Source organism: Amblyomma americanum, chromosome 7 (assembly GCF_052857255.1).
Source record: "Amblyomma americanum isolate KBUSLIRL-KWMA chromosome 7, ASM5285725v1, whole genome shotgun sequence".
Taxonomy (NCBI): domain Eukaryota; kingdom Metazoa; phylum Arthropoda; class Arachnida; order Ixodida; family Ixodidae; genus Amblyomma; species Amblyomma americanum.
Genome location: NC_135503.1, coordinates 42,505,370 through 42,526,558, shown reverse-complemented (window position 1 = coordinate 42,526,558; position 21,189 = coordinate 42,505,370). Strand labels below are relative to the sequence as shown.

General features: G+C 46.9%; 1 protein-coding gene across 1 annotated transcript in view; it reads left to right on the top strand.

Moving 5' to 3' along the window:
• The window catches only part of LOC144098964 (solute carrier organic anion transporter family member 74D-like), a 63,946-nt gene extending 52,309 nt beyond the window's left edge, over positions 1 to 11,637 (top strand). Inside the window, exons 4-13 of the mRNA XM_077631951.1 lie at positions 1,049 to 1,301; positions 2,184 to 2,420; positions 3,609 to 3,695; positions 5,116 to 5,367; positions 6,591 to 6,755; positions 7,387 to 7,588; positions 8,361 to 8,508; positions 8,707 to 8,882; positions 9,468 to 9,532; positions 10,088 to 11,637. Coding sequence (XP_077488077.1) covers positions 1,049 to 1,301; positions 2,184 to 2,420; positions 3,609 to 3,695; positions 5,116 to 5,367; positions 6,591 to 6,755; positions 7,387 to 7,588; positions 8,361 to 8,508; positions 8,707 to 8,882; positions 9,468 to 9,532; positions 10,088 to 10,428 — 1,926 coding nt within the window. The 3' untranslated portion in view covers positions 10,429 to 11,637. The remainder of the gene's footprint in view (positions 1 to 1,048; positions 1,302 to 2,183; positions 2,421 to 3,608; positions 3,696 to 5,115; positions 5,368 to 6,590; positions 6,756 to 7,386; positions 7,589 to 8,360; positions 8,509 to 8,706; positions 8,883 to 9,467; positions 9,533 to 10,087) is intronic.
• The last annotated feature ends 9,552 nt before the right edge of the window (positions 11,638 to 21,189 follow it).

The following is a 21,189-nucleotide window of genomic DNA, read 5'->3' as shown; positions in this document are numbered from 1 at the left end:
TCCCCTCACCTCTTTCATTTCATTTCTCCATTCTGCCTGCTATCCTCTATTTCCGCTGTCCCGGCTCAGGTGCTTCAGTGTCGATGGCAGATGCCGGGGCTAGCAAAAATCTCTTGCTTCCTTTCTATTATTATTTTAATAAACCATTACTACTACTCACATCTCAAAAAATATCGCTAAAAGGTGATAAGACGTCAAGCTTTCTTCTCTCTCAGTTCAAGGTATACAACCAGAATCATTTTCCTGTTGTTAACTTCCTTGCTTTTCCTTTTCCTGATCTCTGACTAACTATACGTGTTAAGAAATAAAGTGAAGCTCTCCGTTTTTGCCGAAGCTTTGTCAAACTCTGATGGCAGTACTGACTATATAGCTCCATAACTCCCAGTGCGTTATGTCTTACCTCACTTTCTATCCCCTTGGAGCGTGTGCCTCTGAGCTCTGCGCGGCCGCGGCGGCTGCATTATGGAGGCAAAACGCTAAGGCGCCCGTGTGCTGTGCGATGTCAGTGCACGTTAAAGATCCCCAGGTGGTCGAAATTATTCCGGAGCCCTCCACTACGGCACCTCTCTCTTCCTTTCTTCTTTCACTCCCTCCTTCATCCCTTCCCTTACGGCGCGGTTCAGGTGTCCAACGATATATGAGGCAGATACTGCGCCATTTCCTTTCCCCCGAAACCAAGTATTATTATTATTATTATTATTATTATTATTATTATTATTATTATTATTATTATTATTATTATTATTATTATTATTATTATTATTATTATTATTATTATTATTATTATTATTATTATTATTATTATTATTATTATTATTCAAGAGGAGCGCGTATTGTGTGATGTCAGTGCACCTTAAAGAGCCCCCGGTGGTCTAAATTGTCCGCAGCCCTCAGCTACCGGCGTCTCTCATAGCGAGAGTCGCTTTGGGACGTTAAACCCATAAACCAAACCAAACCTCCTAGCTTCCTCTTACTGCGCCTCCTTCCCTCTTGGAGCGTGCATCACTTACCTGTGCCTGACAACGGCGGCGGCCGCTTCCCCTCGCAGGGCGCGTACAAGACGTACTTCGTGGGCACGCTGTCGACCATCGAGCGGCGATTCGCCATGTCCAGCCAGACGACGGGCATCATCCTGATCGCGGACAACCTGAGCCCCATCATCATCAACCTGCTGGCCGGCTACTACGCGAACCGCATCAGCAGGCCCAAGATCATGGGCATCGGCGCGCTCATCGTGGTCGTCAGCTGCTTCATCAGCATCGTGCCATACATGGTGTATGGCCCGGGACTGCACATACTCAGTGAGCTGCCCTTTCCACTGCGTGTGGGTGCTTTGTCAGAGACAGAGAGGGAGAGGCAGATTTATTTAAATGACTTTGGACTGGGCAGTATCATGTGCAAGCTAAGAACTGAGCTGTAAACTGAGATACCAGGGCGAACCAAAGATTTGCATGAATTTCGGCAGTTTCAACATGACTTCAAATATAAAAATAAATTGCGAAAAAAAAACGCCCAGACTCTCAGAGTGCAAGTCCCATTTTACCAAATGACTAACCGCGTTATAACGAAGTTGAAAGGGTCCGGCGATTACTTCGTTATAGCCGTAGCTTCGTTATATCCCGTGTTGACCAAGCTTCCAAGTGGAAACGTCATTCCTTCGTTATACCTATTATTTCGTTATAAACAGTTTAATAATAATAATAATAATTGGGTTTGGGCGAAAGGAAATGGCGCAGTATATGTCTCACATATCGTTGGACACCTGAACCGCGCCGTAAGGGAAGGGATAAAGGATGGAGTGAAAGAAGAAAGGAAGAAGAGAAGCCGTAGTGGAGGGCTCCAGAATAATTTCGACCGCCTGGCGATCTTTAACGTGCACTGACATCGCACAGTACACGGGCGCCTTACCATTTTTTCTTCATAAAAACTCAGCCGCCGCTGTCGGGTTCGAACCCGGGAACTCTGGTTCAGTAGTCGAGCGTCGTAACCACTGAGCCACCGCGGCGGGTGACACCGTTTCGCTGTAACGAGGTTCGACTGTACTTGTTTATTCCTACTTGGGTTTATTTATTTGACTTGTAAAATGACTTCCGTTGCTTCGCTCAACGACAGCCTATTTATTTCTATCTGGTCTAACGGCCGGAAGAGGGTCCGTCGTCTCACGCCGAGACTCTGTCCCGCAGCCAACACGGCGCACGCCCTGGGTGCGCGGCGGAGGAGTCCGGACAGCCTCCTCTGCAACTCGGCGGCGGCGGGCCACCGCGAGTGCGCCGGCTCCTCGCTCGCGGACAGCTACACGCCGTTCGCGCTCTTCTTCGCGGCCAACTTCCTGAACGGCTTCGGTGGGTCCACCTTCTTCATCGCCGGCAGCAGCTACATGGACGACAACATCCGCAAGAAGAACTCGCCCCTCTACTTCGGTGAGTGCTTGGCGCCCGCATGCATACGTCTGTGTACAGGCTATTTATATACGCTCTAAGTCAGAAAGGAGTACAAGTGGTATATGGATTGCTTTCTTCTTAGGATGGGGGGGGGGGGGGGGGGGGTAATTGTCCTTCATGAACCATTAATCTCTCGAAGAGACGTCGCTGCTCTCATAGAGGCGAGATTTAAAGCGATCATCAACCAGTCAGAAGGTCATTCCCCTAGAATAACCGTTCGGCGCGAGGATTGATGACTGCATTAGCTCTATTTTACCATTATGTTTGGCTCAGGGTGGTCGGGAGACAAACACGTTGTGTGCGTAACTGTCGTCGCAACAAAAGCCAGTCCGAGACTTCCTGCCCGCATACTCGAATCGGCTGAGGGCACACCGTCGGAGAACTTGGGGTATAATAAATATATTTGCGACGGCAGTGAGAACCTAACAGAACTGATTTGTTCATTTGCAAGGTAGCAAAACCAAAATATGTAGAGGGTGACTGGAATGTGGAGGGACGAAAGGAGTTGCAGCTTCAAAGCAGCTTTCGACAATCTTTTTGACAAGCTTTAAGAAGAATCGGTTTTTTTGGGGGAAAGGAAATGGCGCAGTATCTGTCTCATATATCGTTGGACACCTGAACCGCGCCGTAAGAGAAGGGATGAAGGAGAGAGTGAAAGATAAAGAGAAATAGGTGCCGTAGTGGAGGGCTCCGGCATAATTTCGACCACCTGGGGATCTTTAACGTGCACTGACATCGCACAGCACACGGGCGCCTTAGCGTTTTGCCTCCATAAAAACGCAGCCGCCGCGGTCGGGTTCGAACCCGGGAACTCCGGATCAGTAGTCGAGCGCCCTAACCACTGAGCCACCGCGGCGGGTAAATGACTGCGGAATCTGCACGCACACGCTGTAAGCGCTCAGGAGTTGGTGTATTCATGGACAACTCCTGGAGAGGGCGGTCGGGTCGGAAGTGAGGGATTTGTTGCAGAAACTTACGCTCAGTGAACATTGTGCTTATTTCTTGCCGCACCTTAATGTTTCGTCGTTACTTTCCTCCTATGTTTCGCTTTTGTTTTGTTATTGGCCACGTTTTCGCAATTACATCCCCTCTCGTAACGCATCTGCGGTAACGGGTAACACAAAGAGTTGAATGACAACACAAAACGAGTGTTTGTTTTTTATGCAGGAATGGGGCTTGCCTTCAGACTCCTGGGTCCTGTTCTGGGATTTGTGACTGCCGGGGTTTGCCTGCGTTTTTACGAAGACCCCTTCCGTAAGTATACCTAGCACATGTCAGACTTCCCTTATTTTCCTAGTCCGTGACGATCATTTCATGCAACAAAGACCGCAGCTTTGTCCCTTCACCAAGTTAACTTTGAGTTAACGAATGGTCCCTTTCGCAGGTACTCACGTGGAATGTTGCATGGCAATGGTTGCTTCACTGACATTTTTCCTGCCCCATAATTTCATGCGTACACTTATTTTGTTCATGCTGAACATTATGCTTCGTAGTAAATTATTTTATATGTATTGAAATGTCTCTGCCAGTCTGGTAGTAAGCTGCGAATCTATACCCTGAAAGCTCAATTGTTGCTTCAGGTCTGACTATGCAGAATTTGATTTAAAATATAATGGGTTGCTGCAAATGAGTGCCCTGGCTTTAGCAAACTGAATTTCGCGCAAAAATTTAGCCTACATACAAAACGCAGGCACTGACCAAGTTTTGAATAAACATTTTAAATATCTGCGATCTATATGTCCTCGTCAAGCAACCAATATGTGACCTTGTAGCTTCACACAGTGAGTCGAGGTATTGTTTTTTGTCCGAATAGCACCGTAATGGGAATGACGACATATTCTTGTTTAGAAATCATATTTTTATTTCCATTTATTACTGTTCTTTCGTCGCGTACACCCGGCACCAGAAGTATAATGGACGCGGCGCTTGGAAAAATTGATTGTAGCACTGTACCGCGATCTATTTGCCACGGTACCAGCATGCATGTCCCCTCATGCTTGAAGGCGTTTCAGGCGACCGGCTTGAGTAAGTTCACCGAAATAATCTTTTTTTTTCTTCTGCACACCGGCATTCCCATAACTTCCTGCTGCCGAATGCACATTGCCATCCCCGCGCGCAGAATTTCTGCGCCTAGGCTATGACTGTCTTTTTCTGCACGCACGTTGCGTCTTTCATCACAGCGAGTATCACAGCGAGTACTTCATGAATTGATCCAATGGAGACGCCACTGAGTGGATAAGCGGTAAAGCAGAGCTAAGCCATTGACAAATAAATGATAACGCACCACTCAAGGTTAGGTTAGAGATATTCACTATAGTTCCGATGGGGTGCCTTCTACTTATACTGACGGTACGTATTTTCTTGAAAGGGACTTTTCGGGTAGAGATTCAGCAGAGTCTGTAGCAAAGGTTTACAGTCAACAGCGCCGTTCGGATGCAGCGCAAACCTTTGCAACAGCCGGTAAGCCCACGTGCAGTCAGTGTAAAGTTTACAGAAAGCAATGCTTGCGAAAAAAAAAAAACTATCTCAGCGGCGCCTTTCCGCGTAACCTGAATAAATGCATGCAACCTAATACTAAGTGCGCAAATTACAAATAAAATCGATTTATTTGCCAAAATCACGTTCCGTAAGCTTACCAGAGGGAGTGCACATACCTGCCGATTTCTCTCTTCAGACGACCCGGGCATCACACCAAGGGACCCACGCTGGGTGGGTGCATGGTGGATGGGCTACATTCTGTTCGGCATCGGGCTGAGCATCGTCGCCCTGCCCATGATGCTCTTCCCGCGCATCCTGCCCGCCGGCAAGAACTACAAGGTGAACCGCCTGCAGAAGCTGTCCGCACTCAAGTCCCAGAAGGGCGCCAAGGGCGAGGAAGGACAGGAAGGGTCGGGAAAGCACGGATTCAGCATCGCCATGGTGAAAGGTATACGGGACCGAGACATTATGCACGTGATTCTGAGGCGCCTAAAGAAGAAAAAAACAACTCTATGCCATGCTTCACGTCCCAGCGAAGTTTAAGAGAGAGTGGCAAATCTATGCAGAACGGAGAGAAGGTCGCTCTCGCGGAAGGTTCCACTTATGATAGCATGAAATCAAGAAAATGCTTCAATGAACCCTTATTGAGCAATTATGCCCCATCCCGTCGATGCTGACCTCTAGACATCTCATCACTCCATCACAGCGTTCTTTTCTCATACATTCTGTCGTCTCAAGAAACAACAAATACGTAAGAAAATGTGAGGAAAGATCGCTATGATGCGGTAATTTCCGTGGTCAGAGAACAAGTGCTACATAGCAACGTGAACAAAGGGACTCCTAGCAGCAGCGAGATGACACGCTGCCAGTTGGTGAGGCTTGATGTTGTTCAGATACATTCGTTTGTATTGGCGATCTTAAAGTAAATGGAACGTGTATCGCCGTTTCATATCACATTAGTTATGTTTTACATAGCATTAGCCAGTGCCATCAAGAAACAATTTCATTTTTGGTTTTAGCAGACCGCGAACAATAAGCTACACACCTACGGATATGTTAGCATGGCTTCTCAAGGCGTTTGCGGTTGCTAATATAATAAGTGAGTATCTCGCAGCAGGCAAACAGTCGAAGTACAGATAAAGTTTAATAGGATATATTGCCGTAACATCCTTGGCACCATTTTGTGGTTACAGCGCGCAGCCTCAGCGGCGCAAGCCGAACTAGTGGAGAAAAGATTATTAGAAATAAGGATGCGCCCAGCCACCCTAGTGTAGCCTTTCACAATGCCCCATGTGCCACGATATCAAAAACCGCTGAGGGGATGGTGTGTACTTCTAGGACCTCAGCAATGTGTAGCCCTTTTGCCTTTTTTGCTGCAACTATGTTGTTGTGTTGAGTGCTGGGTTTAGTGGCGCTTAAGTTCTTGCCGCATGTAATGAGATAATGCAGCAATGCTGCAACGATGCTATGTCACATTGTTTTGAATATTATGTTTCACTGTGCACCGCAGCGATCTGTTAATTTAAGGTGCGAAGTCCGGATGGCCACCCGCCTTTCGGCACATGCGCACTTGCCACTTAGCTGAAGCTGATCGCAATAGCATATGATGGAAAATTACGTGCTGCAAAATGCGCTCTTGGCACTTACGAGCTGCTCATTCCTCCAACGCAGATATAATGGTGATTCTGAAGCGGCTGGCGAGCAACCCGATCTTCATGTTTCACTCAATTGGCCTCATCTTCGTCCTGCTTGCCACGGCCGGCTACGGCACCTCGTTCAGCAAGTACGTCGAGTTCCAGTTCAGGCAGTCGGCATCCAAGGCTAACTACTACACAGGTGAGCAGGGCAGGCTTCTCTCAACGGCTCTGGCGATGAGCGAGCACCTCCGAAGTCGTTTATTCATTCTCTAGGCTACGCGCGAAAAACCGCTTTCGAGAATATCCTACGCAACAATTCTGGACAAAGGCATTTTTGAACGAAAAACTGTTTATGAACGCAATTTTTTAATATAATATTTTGCTATAACAATCAATATATCCGCAGATCACACGACGGCAGTTCTGTGTATTTTTTTTCTGTTCACGTTTTTCCTATCGTCAAAAACGTTCCCCATCGGTTTTCTATGGAAGTCTTAACTGCTCGGTGCGAGCGATGGAAAAGCTTTAAAACAAAAGAGCATCGGAAGCATGGACCTTCAATATTTCCATAACATTACCTTACAATTTTCCAATATTCGAAATTTTTGCCCAAGAATGTTGGATAGGATTGCAAACACTAAAACATATCTTTATGATATAATCCCCTCGGAGATAAAACCACAAAGAAATCGCTCTTCAATGTGTCTTCCCACTTCGTTCACCTTTTTTGCCTTGTAAATTTGCGAAATAGTTATTTTGATTGATTGATTGATTGATTGATTGATTGATTGATTGATTGATTGATTGATTGATTAATTGATTCGCTCCAGGGGCAGCGAAAGTGGTGACTACCCTCATCGGCATCGTCACCGGCGGCGTCGTGGTGCACCGGTTCCGACCACGGCCGCGCATCGTGGCAGGCTACTCAGCGTTCGTCGAGATCGCCATGATGGCGGGCTTCGTAGTCATGATGTTCATCGGCTGCGAAAGTCCCGTCATTGCGGGAGTCACCCCTGGTGGAAACGTCACCGCGTGAGTCATTCGTCAGCTCCTTTAACGGAAGGTACTGGTCTATAAAACATTTTAACAGTCATGCAGGTACTCTTTTACGCCAATCTTTTATTGAAAAATTCACCCACGATAGAGAGAAGCAGGAAGATGGGACCTTATAGAACGCAAAGAAATATGGTATAGGGTTTTAACGTAGTTAAACCGAGTAGGCCGTGCGGAAGCACTTGAGACAATACCACCTGAAAGGCAACCTCATGCAAGATAAAGGTCAAAGTTCAAGGTCGAAAGTTGAGGCTTCACACATACCCCGGGTTTCACAGCTTTCGTAGTGAAGTAGTGCTTTCGCACTGAAAGAAGTGAACACGGGTCGAGAGGGAGCGCCAGCCGGCTAGTCAACGTTTCGACAAGATTAAGATTGTTCCTTTCGTTCTGTCTTGAAAAACTGAGGTAGTTCGACACGGTTGTCAATAGTGGGGCGCTTGCATTCGGCCTGTTCAAATTCCTATTACAGAGAAAAACATCCCTGCTGCAACAAGTTTGCTTCAAATACGATTTGTAGACGAGGCGACGACGACTTATATAGACTTGCAGCACTGGCAGTTCGTTAAGGGTTTCGTGAGAATTTCCCGGCGCAGATGTCGTACAGCGGGTTAGGACTTTTTTACTTCCACTGGTCAATTGCCTCGTAATCAAAAACGTTGTGGCGGCCAGGAAGGCTAGATGTCGGGCGTCTATCGCACTCGTATAGCAAGTATACTGATAAGCACCCCCCCACCTCCATACCTCTCCGCAGGAGTTCGCTGCTGGACACATGCAACGTGGACTGTAACTGCAACACGCAGATCTACGAGCCGGTGTGCTCGAGCAATAGGATGATCAGCTACTTCTCACCTTGCCACGCCGGCTGCAAAAGCGTGGGAACGACATCGTCCAACATGACGGTAAACGCATCCTCCTGTGTCTGAATTGAACAAGACAAGTCGAGGAATTTTGTCCAGCCAAGTCGGACCACATCGGGATTTCCGAAAAGGGCGGGCAGAAGCGCAAAAATAATGACCTCCTTAGCTCTTCCATTTAATTCAGTGCATCTGCGATTAGGAGCTAATATTGACGGCCCATTGCTGCCGCTTCTTTCGCAGATATACAAAGACTGCAGCTGCGTCGCGCAAGGAAACCAAGGAGCAGACGACTCCTACGTGACCTCGGGGCTCTGTGGATCTTCGTGCCAGCAGCTGGGCCTCTTTCTGGGCATTGTGATCGCTGGCCAGTTCCTGGGCTCCACGGGCCGTGTAGGCGGCCTGCTCATCTTCCTGAGGTGCGTGTTACGCCACATAAGAAACTGTGCTGTGGTCTGTGCGGCTGCACTACACAGGCGACGGGTACAGCAGAATTACTAGGTGACAGTCGTAACCGGTTTTTCAGTTTAAAGAAACGTGTCTCATCTCACGATTCCTTCAAAAGCATTGCAGCCATTTAGCACTGCATCTGAGCACAATTCAGCGTACTTATTCAGGCATCGCCATTCACATTAGTTCAGCTAATCGACTTCCAATCAGTTACAAGTTACAATAAGCACGGCTATTGCTATTTCTCTTAGCATTATCAGCTTTTGCTGAGAAACACCAACTGAAAATGTCCCTTGTCAAATCATTCGCGCACAGCCCATTGCAGTCTAGATATATATACGCAGAGGGCAAACAAGCACGTTTACAAGAAAGTTGCAAAATCTCTGACAATTTTCTTAAAAGACTGTTTCAGATACAGCACGAAACGTCTCGCTGTATAACCTAATATACTGGTTGATGCAGCAACTTTCCCCGCTGCGCCTGTAGGTACATTTAGCGCACACTCAACAGAGTGTGACGCGACAGTTGCTAATGCAATCGGCTGTTGTTCGCAGGTGCGTCGATCCTATCGATAAAAGCATGGCCCTGGGGACCACAGGTTCTCTGCTGAATATGCTTGGTAAGTAACAATATTTCATTTGTAGCTTTCACGTGTTTTATGGCCGAAGATGCATACGAAAAAGAAACGTGAAGCAAACACAAGCTGCAGAAAGAATAGATGCCAGACCATATGCTTCGATCCGTGCTTCATATGCGGGGTTCGCAGCTTGTCCACGCCACATCACTATAGGGTTGGAACGGTTATCATCATAACCAGATCCGTGATTACTGAAAGGCAAAAACCTTTTCCAATTACCTTCAATTGCCCTTCAGCCACTCCCACACTATCCCAGGAAACCTGCAACTGACTTTCTACTATTACTATTTGGAAAAATAGGGATTGGATGAATGGCCGAAATAACAAGTGAGGTTGCACAACTTAAATGTAAAGCTGCAACGATTCAGCTATTCTTATTCAAAGTGTGTAGCTTTAAGTTATACCATTTAAAATGAACAATTCGTACAAAGAAATGAATTTTAATATATTCGGTAACTATCAATTATCAGAAGCCAAGCGTTTTGGAAGTGTTCCTTCAAACTGTTCTCACACTGACCTATGTTATTCTTTCGGCAGCTTTCATCCCGTACCCTCTGGTGTATGGCGCCATCCTGGACAACTCGTGCATTGTGTGGGAGGAGAAATGTGGCCGGCGCGGCAACTGCTGGGTTTACGATGCGGACAAGCTGCGCTATTCGCTGCATCTCATCACGGTCATCTTCTTAGCCATAGCTGGTGCCTGCTACATTGGCCAGTTCCTGCTGAGCGGGCGCATAAAGCGCTTCTACGAGGACGATCTTGCTGAGGACAGCACCGATGATCAGGACAAGTACGAGAGCAAGACTACCATCGCCGAGGCGCTCTCGGTTGAGAGCATCCAAAAGGCCGACGAGCTGCGAGAGGCCACCAGATTTTGAATCCCAGTGCAGCTTAACATAAATGCTCTGGCGAATTCAATGACGACAGAAAGTGAGCTCCAACCGCGAAGTTTCAGAGCGAAGTGAAGTCACTCTATGCACTAGAGACGGAAAGTTTCCACAGATTCCAACGACAATGTCTTCGTCCTGGTCTGGATGTGCTCCGCGGTGACAGACAGGTTGCCAGAGGCAACATGCTGTTGAACGCCAGGATGGGTTCAAGGAGAGACAGAACACTGATGTGGGTTTCTCGACAACGAAAGAAAAACTGGAGGAAGCAGTGGCTTATTACGAGACAGTGAGTACGAAGAGTGTCAGAGGTCCCCTGCGAGCTACAGGGGCGTTGAATTTATCCTTTAATGAATGTGTTTCGCGTAGACATCCTGATCTTGTCAGCATGGGCACCGATAATGAACGATATCAAGGCACAGCACCTCTACAAGGGTGTGATAGTTTCGCGCACCTGCTGTTTCAAGAACCTTTGTAGCGGCAAAAAACCAAGCGCAAGTTCTTCACACACACAAAACGTTTTGTGCTGAAGTCAATATGTTTGGCAAACAGAATTGCCAGCAAGAAGGAAACTGAGGAAGTTACAAAAATAAGCTATAAATAGGACCATCTTCTGGACTTCCAAAATGCTTTCAGTACAACAAAAACAGAGCAGCTAAGGATAAAGTATGGTGAGCAGTCATTGATTATGAAATATGTTCTGGGAATGGAGCACCCGATCCGCCTACACAGCGCATTCAAGAAAACAGTACCAACATATGATGTGAAAAAAGTTCTGAACAAGCACCAGCACCAGTGCTGAAAGCTGTTCAAGCAACGATCGTCACCTGCTGTTCATGCCAGTAATTTGCTACCGGTATAACATACTGCTGTTGCCTCGGGAATGAGGTGCCACAGTGATGTTTCACCAAAACAAAGGCAGCATCCATTGAAAGCACTCTGTAGTCAACGTGAAATGTTTGCTATGCAAAAGCTAACTTCTACAGTGAGAGACTCAGACCAGCTGGAATCGGAAAAAGGCACACGCCTCAGTAATGACCCTATATCAAACAGTGGGCATGAGATCTGATCTGGGACAATACAGTTTCATTCACGGTCAAATTCTAGGTTAAGCTCATGTCAACAGCTTAACTACCGGAGACGGCTCTCCCCCTCAAGGGCAAATTTTACAAGAAAGTTCCCTTCTTGATGCTGCTGGTACACCATGAAAAAATTAAAACGTCCCACTGATATTGCGAAAGGAGCGAGGGCAGTCCGGCAAACATCAGAAGCAAGACTTAATGGCTGACCCTAAGTTTATTATGCATCTGGTACTCCTGATCTACATATTGCTTTTCCACAAAACATGTCTGCCAGGCAAAAAGGAATGTAAAACAGAGTTTGTGCTTATGTTGTAGCTGTAATGATTTTTCATTCACTGTGAGATGATGCAGACTCGACACAGGACTCTCAACAGTTCCACCACTCCGGATAAACTTGTGACGCGCCACTTTTTCCTTGGGCTTCACTGACTTAAGAAGTGGTTTTAAGCGGGCCGCGCGACCAGCTGCAAGAGGTGACGTACACTGCAAACAATGGTGAAGTGTTGTGCAAAGATTGTGATTGTGATAAGCGGTGTGTACATCGAGGACAACTCAAAAGGACAAGACACACCATGCTCGTCGTCCAGTGTCACCAAAGACCAGTTTAAGGAGTACGGTCTTTCAATACGAAATTTTATTTCGTCTAGGTAAGTAAGAATGGCAGAAAATATTCTGGCATTCTGTTACAAAACTGTGCCTTCGTTGTTAACGGAAATGACCGGGCTGAGAAAAGGCAAGATAATGTTTGTTATGCCAGCGTTTTATTGCTGGACGTATCTTTTGCTTCAAATAAATATTCGTAATTGCAAGTTGTTATATATTTTTTCGTTCGCACATTTTGAAATAGTACGGTACCCCGAAATGCTAAGGCTGTTCCCAGTAATACATCTTGCTCACTTGGCCATGTGGGTCCCACTGGGGCCCGGCATTGTGTGTTATTGGGATTGTAAATAAACAAACTACGTGTGGTGGATTAATAACATCGCCACACGTTGCATGGAGCTCATAAATCCACTTGAGATACCGTCTGCGCCTTCTGTCACTAGTGCTGACATGCACTACCAGTGGCCTCACCAGTGCTCACACCATCAGCATCAGCACTAGTGCCATCGCGCTTCGGCGGTTCTTGCTGGTCACGAAACTTTTCTTCAGTTTCAGACAGCGATTGGTGGAACCTGCTATTGTAAGGAGCTGTACTGTTGATAAGGTGAAGTGAATCATCTTGCCAGCAGTCCTTCCGCGCAGCTTTTGCATGCCAAGAGCTCACTTAGCATCCTAAGTAAATGAAAAGCAAGTGTGCACAATGTGAACAATATGCACAAGCAAATGAGCCCAAGCAAATGCACACCCTATGTCGAAAGCGAAGAGCCGAAGGGGCTAGCTCCTGGGTCCCGCAGTGGGGCTGATTAGGCATGCACCACTAGTGTCCCAAATCTGTTGAAGTTGACAGCAACTCGTGCTCACCACTGCGAAAGCTGGGACTTTCACAGATGCTACTAGGCCCCGCACTTGAGTTAGAAGCAAGCCCTTTAAGCTTTTTTTTTATTTTTCAAAGCGAAAGCCTTACTGGCCTAGTTAAACGAAGGCCATCGGCGCCGCAATTTGACCTTCAAGTGAAGGAGAGGTGGAGGTGCGACAGCCACGTGACATACCACGTCACTCCTTGCCCGACTGGGAACTTTGGTTCCGGGCGACCGGGCATCACATCGAAGACAACCAGCGTTCCGCTGAACGCCTCCCCACCCCAACCTCGACCGAGCGCAAGCCTCCATGCTTCGCAGATTGCAGACCAATTCCATTCTCAGTCATTATAGACTATATACCTCATCCCTGACGGGGAATACAACCCCTTCTGTCTTAATTGCGACCACGGAGTGTTTGCCCCTCAGGCGCGCATCTTCTGGGGATGCGAGGGTAATACGCCCCCACAAACATTACTGCCAGCTCCCTCCGCGGAGGGTTGGATACATCTTGCGAGACCAGACAAGGAGACACAACTCGCATTCGTCTCGTGGGCTCAAGACGTCGCCCCCACCCGGGGGAGACACTCAATCCACCTGCCCTAACTCCCAACCCTCAAGTGGCAAATAAAGCTCTCTCTCTCTCTCTCTCTCTCTTCCACTGAACACAACAAAGTGCACCGGCGTTTTATGCAGAAAGCACTTTCATGCCCTGCGCATGCGATGCCTCCCGCCACGGTGGCTCAGTGGTTATCGCGCACGGCTACTGATCCGGAGTACCCGGGTTTGAACCCGACCACGGCGGCTGCGTTTCGACGGAGGCGAAACGCTGAGGCGCCCGTGTGCTGTGCGATATAAGTGCGCGTTAAAAATTCCCATGTGGTGGAAATTATTCCGGAGCCCTCCACACGGCACCTCTTCCTTTCTTCTTTCAGTCCCTCCTTTATCCCTTCCCTTACGGCGCGGTTCAGGAGTCGGCCGAGATGTGAGAGAGAACTGCGCCATTTCCTTTCCTCAAAAAGCAATTTTAATAATAATAATTGGTTTTTGGGGAAAGGAAATGCGCAGTATCTGTCTCATATATCGTTGGACCCCTGAACCGCGCCGTAAGGGAAGGGATAAAGGAGGGACTGAAAGAAGAAAGGAAGAGGTGCCGTAGTGGAGGGCTCCGGAATAATTTCGACCACCTGGGGATCTTTAACGTGCACTGACATCGCACTGCACGCGGGCGCCTTAGCATTTTTCCTCAGTGGCTCAATGGAAAAACCAATTTTCATTTTCATTTTTCATGCGATGCTGGCAGGTGCTTTCCCGCTCCGCTCGGTCAAGGTGTGTGACGTCACGGAGGGAGCAAGCAGCACACCTGTCTGAATATGATAAGCCCAGACCGGGTTTACGAAGTTCCCAGCTTGAAGGCGCCGCCATGCGACTGCTTCCCTATTGTTTAGATTTTTGTCCGGTGGTGGCACCAGTCTCCTGCATAACCTATAATTTTCAACAATCTCCGTGTAATTTTGCAGACGCTCGTCCATATTCCGGCAGTCGGGCGGCTCCACAGCCACCCGGAAGTAGACTGGTGATAGAAAAAAAAAACGATAAGTGCAAGCACTGTGGGGAGAGAGGGACCCTCGACCACATAATCTGGGAATGCGCTAGCTCCCCAGGGGCTAAAGCAAACATAAATTGTAGAGAAGCCTGGGAAGCCCTGCTGCGGAGCGAGGTCTCTGCTCAACAGCAACAAGCCATCCGCCTGGCGACAGAAGCCGCGAAGAGTCGAGACCTGTTTGCCTGCTTGTGATCGCGGAGGTCCCCGCCCCCGTCCTCTAGGCCTGCATGCCGGGGTCGTGGAGTAGGGGGCCTCCTTATCTGGTGGACTATTAAAGTTGTTATCATCATCATCATCATCATCAGGCAGCACACCTGGGATGCCCCCTTTCCTCCTCTCCGCAACGCGGCGACAGCGACGGAGCACACATCTGCCGGAGCTCTCCACGGCGGGCGTTGCATCGAACACAGGCAGCGTTCCGTTGAACGCATCAAAGTACAGCGGCGTTCTGTGCAGAACCCACTTTCATGCGTATAAACCACAGCACAACCAAGCATAACAAAACCTTTCCCTTGCATAACCACGCTTAGCCGAGCAACACTGCAACCATTTTTGGTAAAGGCTGTGCATATAAAGTGTTTGGTACATGAATACCGATGACTTTGAGACGCACCCTACAAGCTTGTCACCTGACACTTTATACCAACTGGTGTCATTGGCGCACTTGTGTGTCACTGAACCCGCCACTTCCCCATGGGCTTTAGGTTAATTCCAACTGTGCTGTACTTTCCCCATTACACAATCATGTGCCCCTTAGGCAGTTCCCAGGCATGCTCACTCTTGGCAGCACATTAAATTCTGAGCAACCACAGCATGGAATTTTCAAAAACAGCCTATAATTGTCAGACAATCATGGAGCCACACTCAAGTAGCTGCACCAGTAGCTTCAAGAGAGCTGACGATTCCAGCAAACACTGCAAACGAAGCCACCGCAGCAAGATGTGGAGACAGGCTGCAGCACGTGGAAAAACAATACAGAGTGCAGTGCACTGCTGTAATAACATGCGGCTCTGGCATAGTTTCGTGTTCCTGAAAGAGCTTGCGTAGATGTGCCGCATCAGTTTGATGGCAGGTATAGGAAAAGCACGCGAAGCTCGCCAGCGGTCTGACCCTAGTGGCTTCGAATGCCTCTGACTCTGTACATTTCAGCCTTCTTAAAACTACAAAAAGAAAGGCTAAGAATAGCAAATAAATCTGCTTTGCAAGGAAGACATTTTTGTAATCGTGTCAGAAATGCCTGTAGTACGTCACAAGAGATGTATAAACCGGTTAGTTACGTGAAACAGGGTTAATCAGATCTATAGCAGTTTCGTGCTTTGTTATACGTCAGCACAAACTTCCATACCGTACGTTGAAGACCGAGAGCACAACACTAGCTGCGAAGTGGCGTAAGAAAAATAAAGAGATTTCCTTATGTTCAGGTACGAAAACAAAAAAACGATGACACAGTTACTTTTGCTTGTTTTGCAGCTGTGATAGCAATCAGCCCATAATAATGTGACGTAGACATACTCTACACAGCATGAATTCACACGGGCACCAGTAGTGGCAGCCTTTTTCATTGGTTGCAACTTACAAAGTGATCTCGTAACGCGCGAAGGGTTTGAATAAAGAGACCGTGACGTGATTAAACAGCATTATATATAGTTATCGGAGCTCCTGCAGTACCTACATATTTAATGTAATTCAGACAAATAGTTTTCTATAAGTCACGTGTATGCTAAGCAAGTACCTGGCTAATACATAGCCGCAGGGCTTAATCAGAAGATCAAGCTAAAGAAGGATGAACATGAAAGTACAACAGCATAAAACCCAAAAATTACAACGACTAGTACCTTAACATATTCTCTAAAAGACAGTAATGTAGCTTCAGGAATAAATGGTACAATAGCAATAAGGAATATGCCTAGGGGTTTTCGAATATTCGAAATTTTCTAATAATGAATCGAATATACTTCCTATTTGGTTGATGAATGAATCAAACAATGCAGATTCAAAATAGTTTCAAACGAATCGAGTATAGCTCTGAAGTTCTCGAATAGTATTCGGGAAAATGCGCGAAGTTGCAATTACGCGCACAGTAGTTTTCTTCAGCAGCTGTTCCAAAAGCAGGGTCCCCTGCGTTATACTGCCGCACAGCATGCTGGTGCAATCAATCTATGCTGAAGAGTCCAGCTCCACGATACAGTCCATTCGTGAGGTGGCCTCCATGATTGAGTGACGCCGAAGTGCCCCGGCCGCTTTAGCCAGCCGTGCCTTGATGCGCGACCTCCCCGGTCATGGCTCATACGTAGCTTTCACCCCTCTCATCATCCGAGACGGGGCTCTAATTCATCCGATCTGCTCATTAAAAGGAACTGTTAATTTTCCTATACATGTGATAAGACGGTAATTGAGTTATTGCACTTAGTGTTACGTACCACATGGTGGGGAGCAGTGTTACGCCTTTGAACAGCTGTGGCTGCAACTACAAAAGTTGTAGCACCGCACATCAGCGCCACTGCTAGCAGTTCACTGTTCTAAACGAGTATTCCATTTGTAGTAATATTAGCACAAGTAGCGAATCGTAAAACTATTCGATTCGTTTGTGTTTCTGTTCCATTGCCATTTTATTAGTATTCATTACGGTTGTTAGCTACAGTATAAGTATTCGATTTGATGGGAAAGCTACGCTATTCGTATTCGACACTGTATAGAATAAGCACGATTCGCCCATCCAAAAAATGCTACTTGAAGCCGCCATACGTAGCAAAACCGATGTCTAATGGTCTGCCAAAATCGCCTCTGACTTTCAGCCTCAAAGTTACGGGTCATGCATAATCTGTACATTATTCGCGTCACAGCTGCTGTTTTATTAGCGCGGGGAATGTATTGCAGATTGCCTCCAAATGGTAAATCCTCTACGTCAGCAATACTATACCAAAAACAAATGAACCTTAGCCTGAGAAACATTTCTCAGAAAGAGTTCGTTTAGAAAAGTTCAAACCGCAGTTCTCAAGAATCCAACCACAATGAGGCCCTACATCAATTTCATGTCAGCTAAAAATGAGCACGTGTGCGTCGAAATGATGGTCTGTTAACACATGGAACGTCTCGCCGGTTGCTCCCGCAGTGAAGAGTCTCGTTGGCATGTACAGCTTAGACAACGGAAAACGCGCTCCCAGCAATTCAGTGGTACCTATACGTAGACGTATGCTCGAATACAAGGGCATCAATTTCATACCAAGGTTTAAAAGGGTGCTTAAAAGCTTTTGAAGGCATGCTTTCTTATGAGGGGTCGCCAGCAAGCCAGAATAACCGTAAACAGAAACGCGAGCAGCACATTTGCTCCACATTCCATCGTCATCTACGAAAATCACAAAAAAAACAGAACCTCTGCATTTTCAGTCAGGCTATGGCATGAGCTTCACAGTTAGCCTCGACAAAAGTCCGGCTTTGGTTTGCGCAAAGTCGGCATAAACGTGTTTACCTCGAAAGCCGAGAAGCCGGGCACGTGACTGAGCAAAGCTTGGTGACACACAACGCTAGACGGGACAATGCTGCCGGCACAACAATGTGTCGTAAGGAAGCTCGCTTGCTTGCATGTGCGCAAGCTACTGAAACATGAAGTGTTTACTTTTTATTACCCTTTCTTTTCTTGTTTTGCGTGTTCCATACCTGCGTGAAGTCTATTGTTTCTGGCTCAGAATTTCTTTCAGCACCTGTATCCAACGCGCAACACGTGCTTGCTATCGCGTGCTGTGTTCAACGGCGTCAGTATCGGCTTTTCAGAGCAGATTCACAACTGCGCCGAAGCATGAAATGTGAGACCTACAAACTGTACTACAGCAAACACTGGGCATCAAAGAGGTTTTTTATTTTTTATTTTATGGATTTTAATGTCCCAAAACAACTCAGGCTATAAGGAACGGCGTAGTGGAGGACTATGGATAATTTCGACCGTATGGTGTTTTTTAACGTTCACTGACTCCGCACAGTACACAGGCCTCAAGCAATGCCTCAAGGTCCATCCAGATGTGACCATCGCGGCAGGGATCAAACCCGCGACTTTCGTGCAAGCAGCCGAGCACCATAATAACGACATAACCACCGCGGCGGCTTCATTGAAGAGGCTCCAAGAAATCAAAATTGTAACAGTGTAACTGAATGCTAAAACCGACTAGGGGGGACGAGCTTTCTGAACGCTAGTACGACGACAAACTTCTGAAACTAAGAAAAGCGCCGTGAAACGGTTATGTGCTAACTGTAGTGGTGGCTGCACATGCCACTCTTGACGCGTTGTCTTTCTTTCTGCACCTCAATTCATCTGCAATAGTTTTCCTTTTTTTAAGAAAGAATTCTTAGACCCTACCTTATACCCTGTGGGTTAAAAAGGACAGCCAGCGTTGGCCTGTCTCCCGTAACCTGGGCGCCAGGTTCCGTATTGGAAGCAGAGTAGTGTACAAGTACACCAGGCCAGTTCATTAACAGTATCACCCAAGTGTCGAATAAATTGCTATGATACTCACAAGAATGCAAATTGCGTGCCTTTTACAGCCTCCGCTTTGTCACAGAGAGCTGAACGTTCGTTTGTTTGACACTCGGGTGCTACTTAACGAACTGGCCAGATATACTTGAACTGGGAAAGAGAAATTCACACTTGGCATTCAAACACCAAATTAATTATTTAGTTCTGCATATAAATTTAAAAAAACACTATGGGGATCATGCCTATTGGGGATACTACATAGAAAATAATGTGTTCACTCACAATTTGTGGGTAAGCTAACTGCACGCTAAGAAAGTGTTCCCTTTAATACAGCTCCCGCTTGTACCCTCACTTTGACGAGGCAGCTTCACCAACTGGCCGTAAGCACGGGTTGAAGCGCTGCCGTTTCACAACATCGACCCCGCATCACAAACCCTGGAAACACAGCGTTGCTCTCGCGTCGTATAAGGGTCGCAAGCCCTGGTGTCCAGACATTCCTCTGAGATGGAGGGAGAGCCCCGACATACCAGCGTCTAACGCGGCTATGACAGTGACGGGAGGTCATTTCACTGACGCCATTCACTGTGCAAATATGGGCTTCTTGTTAATTGGCCTTCTTTTAAATCACACATGCATATATCACCACCGAACCGCACGTATATCTGCGGCTTATCAGTGAAACGCACATAATATCTACCCTCAATGGCTTCTCGTAGAAAAAGTTATCTCCTTTGCTTATTTTACAAACTCCTTCCTTACTTGCCTCGGTCTTCGTAATAATAATTAATAATAATTGGTTTTTGGGGAAAGGAAATGGCGCAGTATCTGTCTCATATATGGTTGGACACCTGAACCGCGCCGTAAGGGAAGGGATAAAGGAGGGAGGGAAAGAAGAAAGGAAGGAATAGGTGCCTTAGTGGAGGGCTCCGGAATAATTTCGACCACCTGGGGATCTTTAACGTGCACTGACATCGCACAGCACACGGGCGCCTTAGCGTTTTGCCTCCATAAAAACGCCGCCGCCGCGGTCGGGTTCGAACGAGGGAACTCCGGATCAGTAGTCGTACTGATCTCTTTTCTCCGCCTTCGTTTACATCATCGCACCTCGACCAGTCGCACATATTTGGGGACGGTCAGTTAAGTATGACAAGAAAATGCACTGGCTCCTATATTCCCCGACCTCTTATAACTGGAACCACCTACCTGGACCGAATTCGACCATTGAATACGTGCATAACTTCGTGCTGCATTAGCCACTGTTGTATAGATAGGAAATTAACAAGCCCGTGATTTGACTATTTTATTTAGCGCATTTTGCTCCTCTTACTCTGTATTTACTGCTCCATGTAATGATTCATGCATAGGGGCTAACAAATACTAATTTTAATGAATGAATGAATGAATGAATGAGCAGTTTATTTAGAAAGGGAGGCTCAAGGCCGTTTGTTGGGGAATTCGGTTGTTAAGGAAGGGAAAAGTAGGGGTCTATTGATACATGAAGGGACGGCATGGGTGGTCTAGCCACGCTTTGCACTGCTTTGTCGAGGCCACTCATCTTAGCATATTTGCCAAATTTTAATGAAAATACCTCATGTAAGGGATGTGCAGCCATCGCCAAAATAACAAAAACCACAGGTTTTACTGCTCTGCCCGATATCTCCCAAATTCTGGATGTGTGAAGACAACCCCTTTCACACTGACAGCCGTTGTGCCGTAATATGAACATAAGGGGGAATGCCCAGAAGCCAGTGTGCGAATTTTTCCCTATCACTACAATAGGAATATTCACCTGTCAACTCTGAGGTTTCCTCTGAGTTTCTTTAAGAATTGGGCAATTGTTTTTTTAATTCGCATTCAAAATACGTTACGATCTCTGACGATATAATTACAAGCCTTGCCGGGTTCCTCAACCATCTATACAGTGCCGTTCGATCGAATCAAGTTTATGAATCACGGCTATTACGCCTTATGTTCGGGTATGCACCAAACCCTGGCCAATATCCCCCGAAGTGTGGTATGCGCAATTTCAACAAAGGCCCCCAACAGAAGCAAAACCAACAACAGCAACAACGTGGTTTTCTATGACCAACCAGCAGGAATGCATTTCTGCCGCAAAAGCACCTAGATTCTAACGTG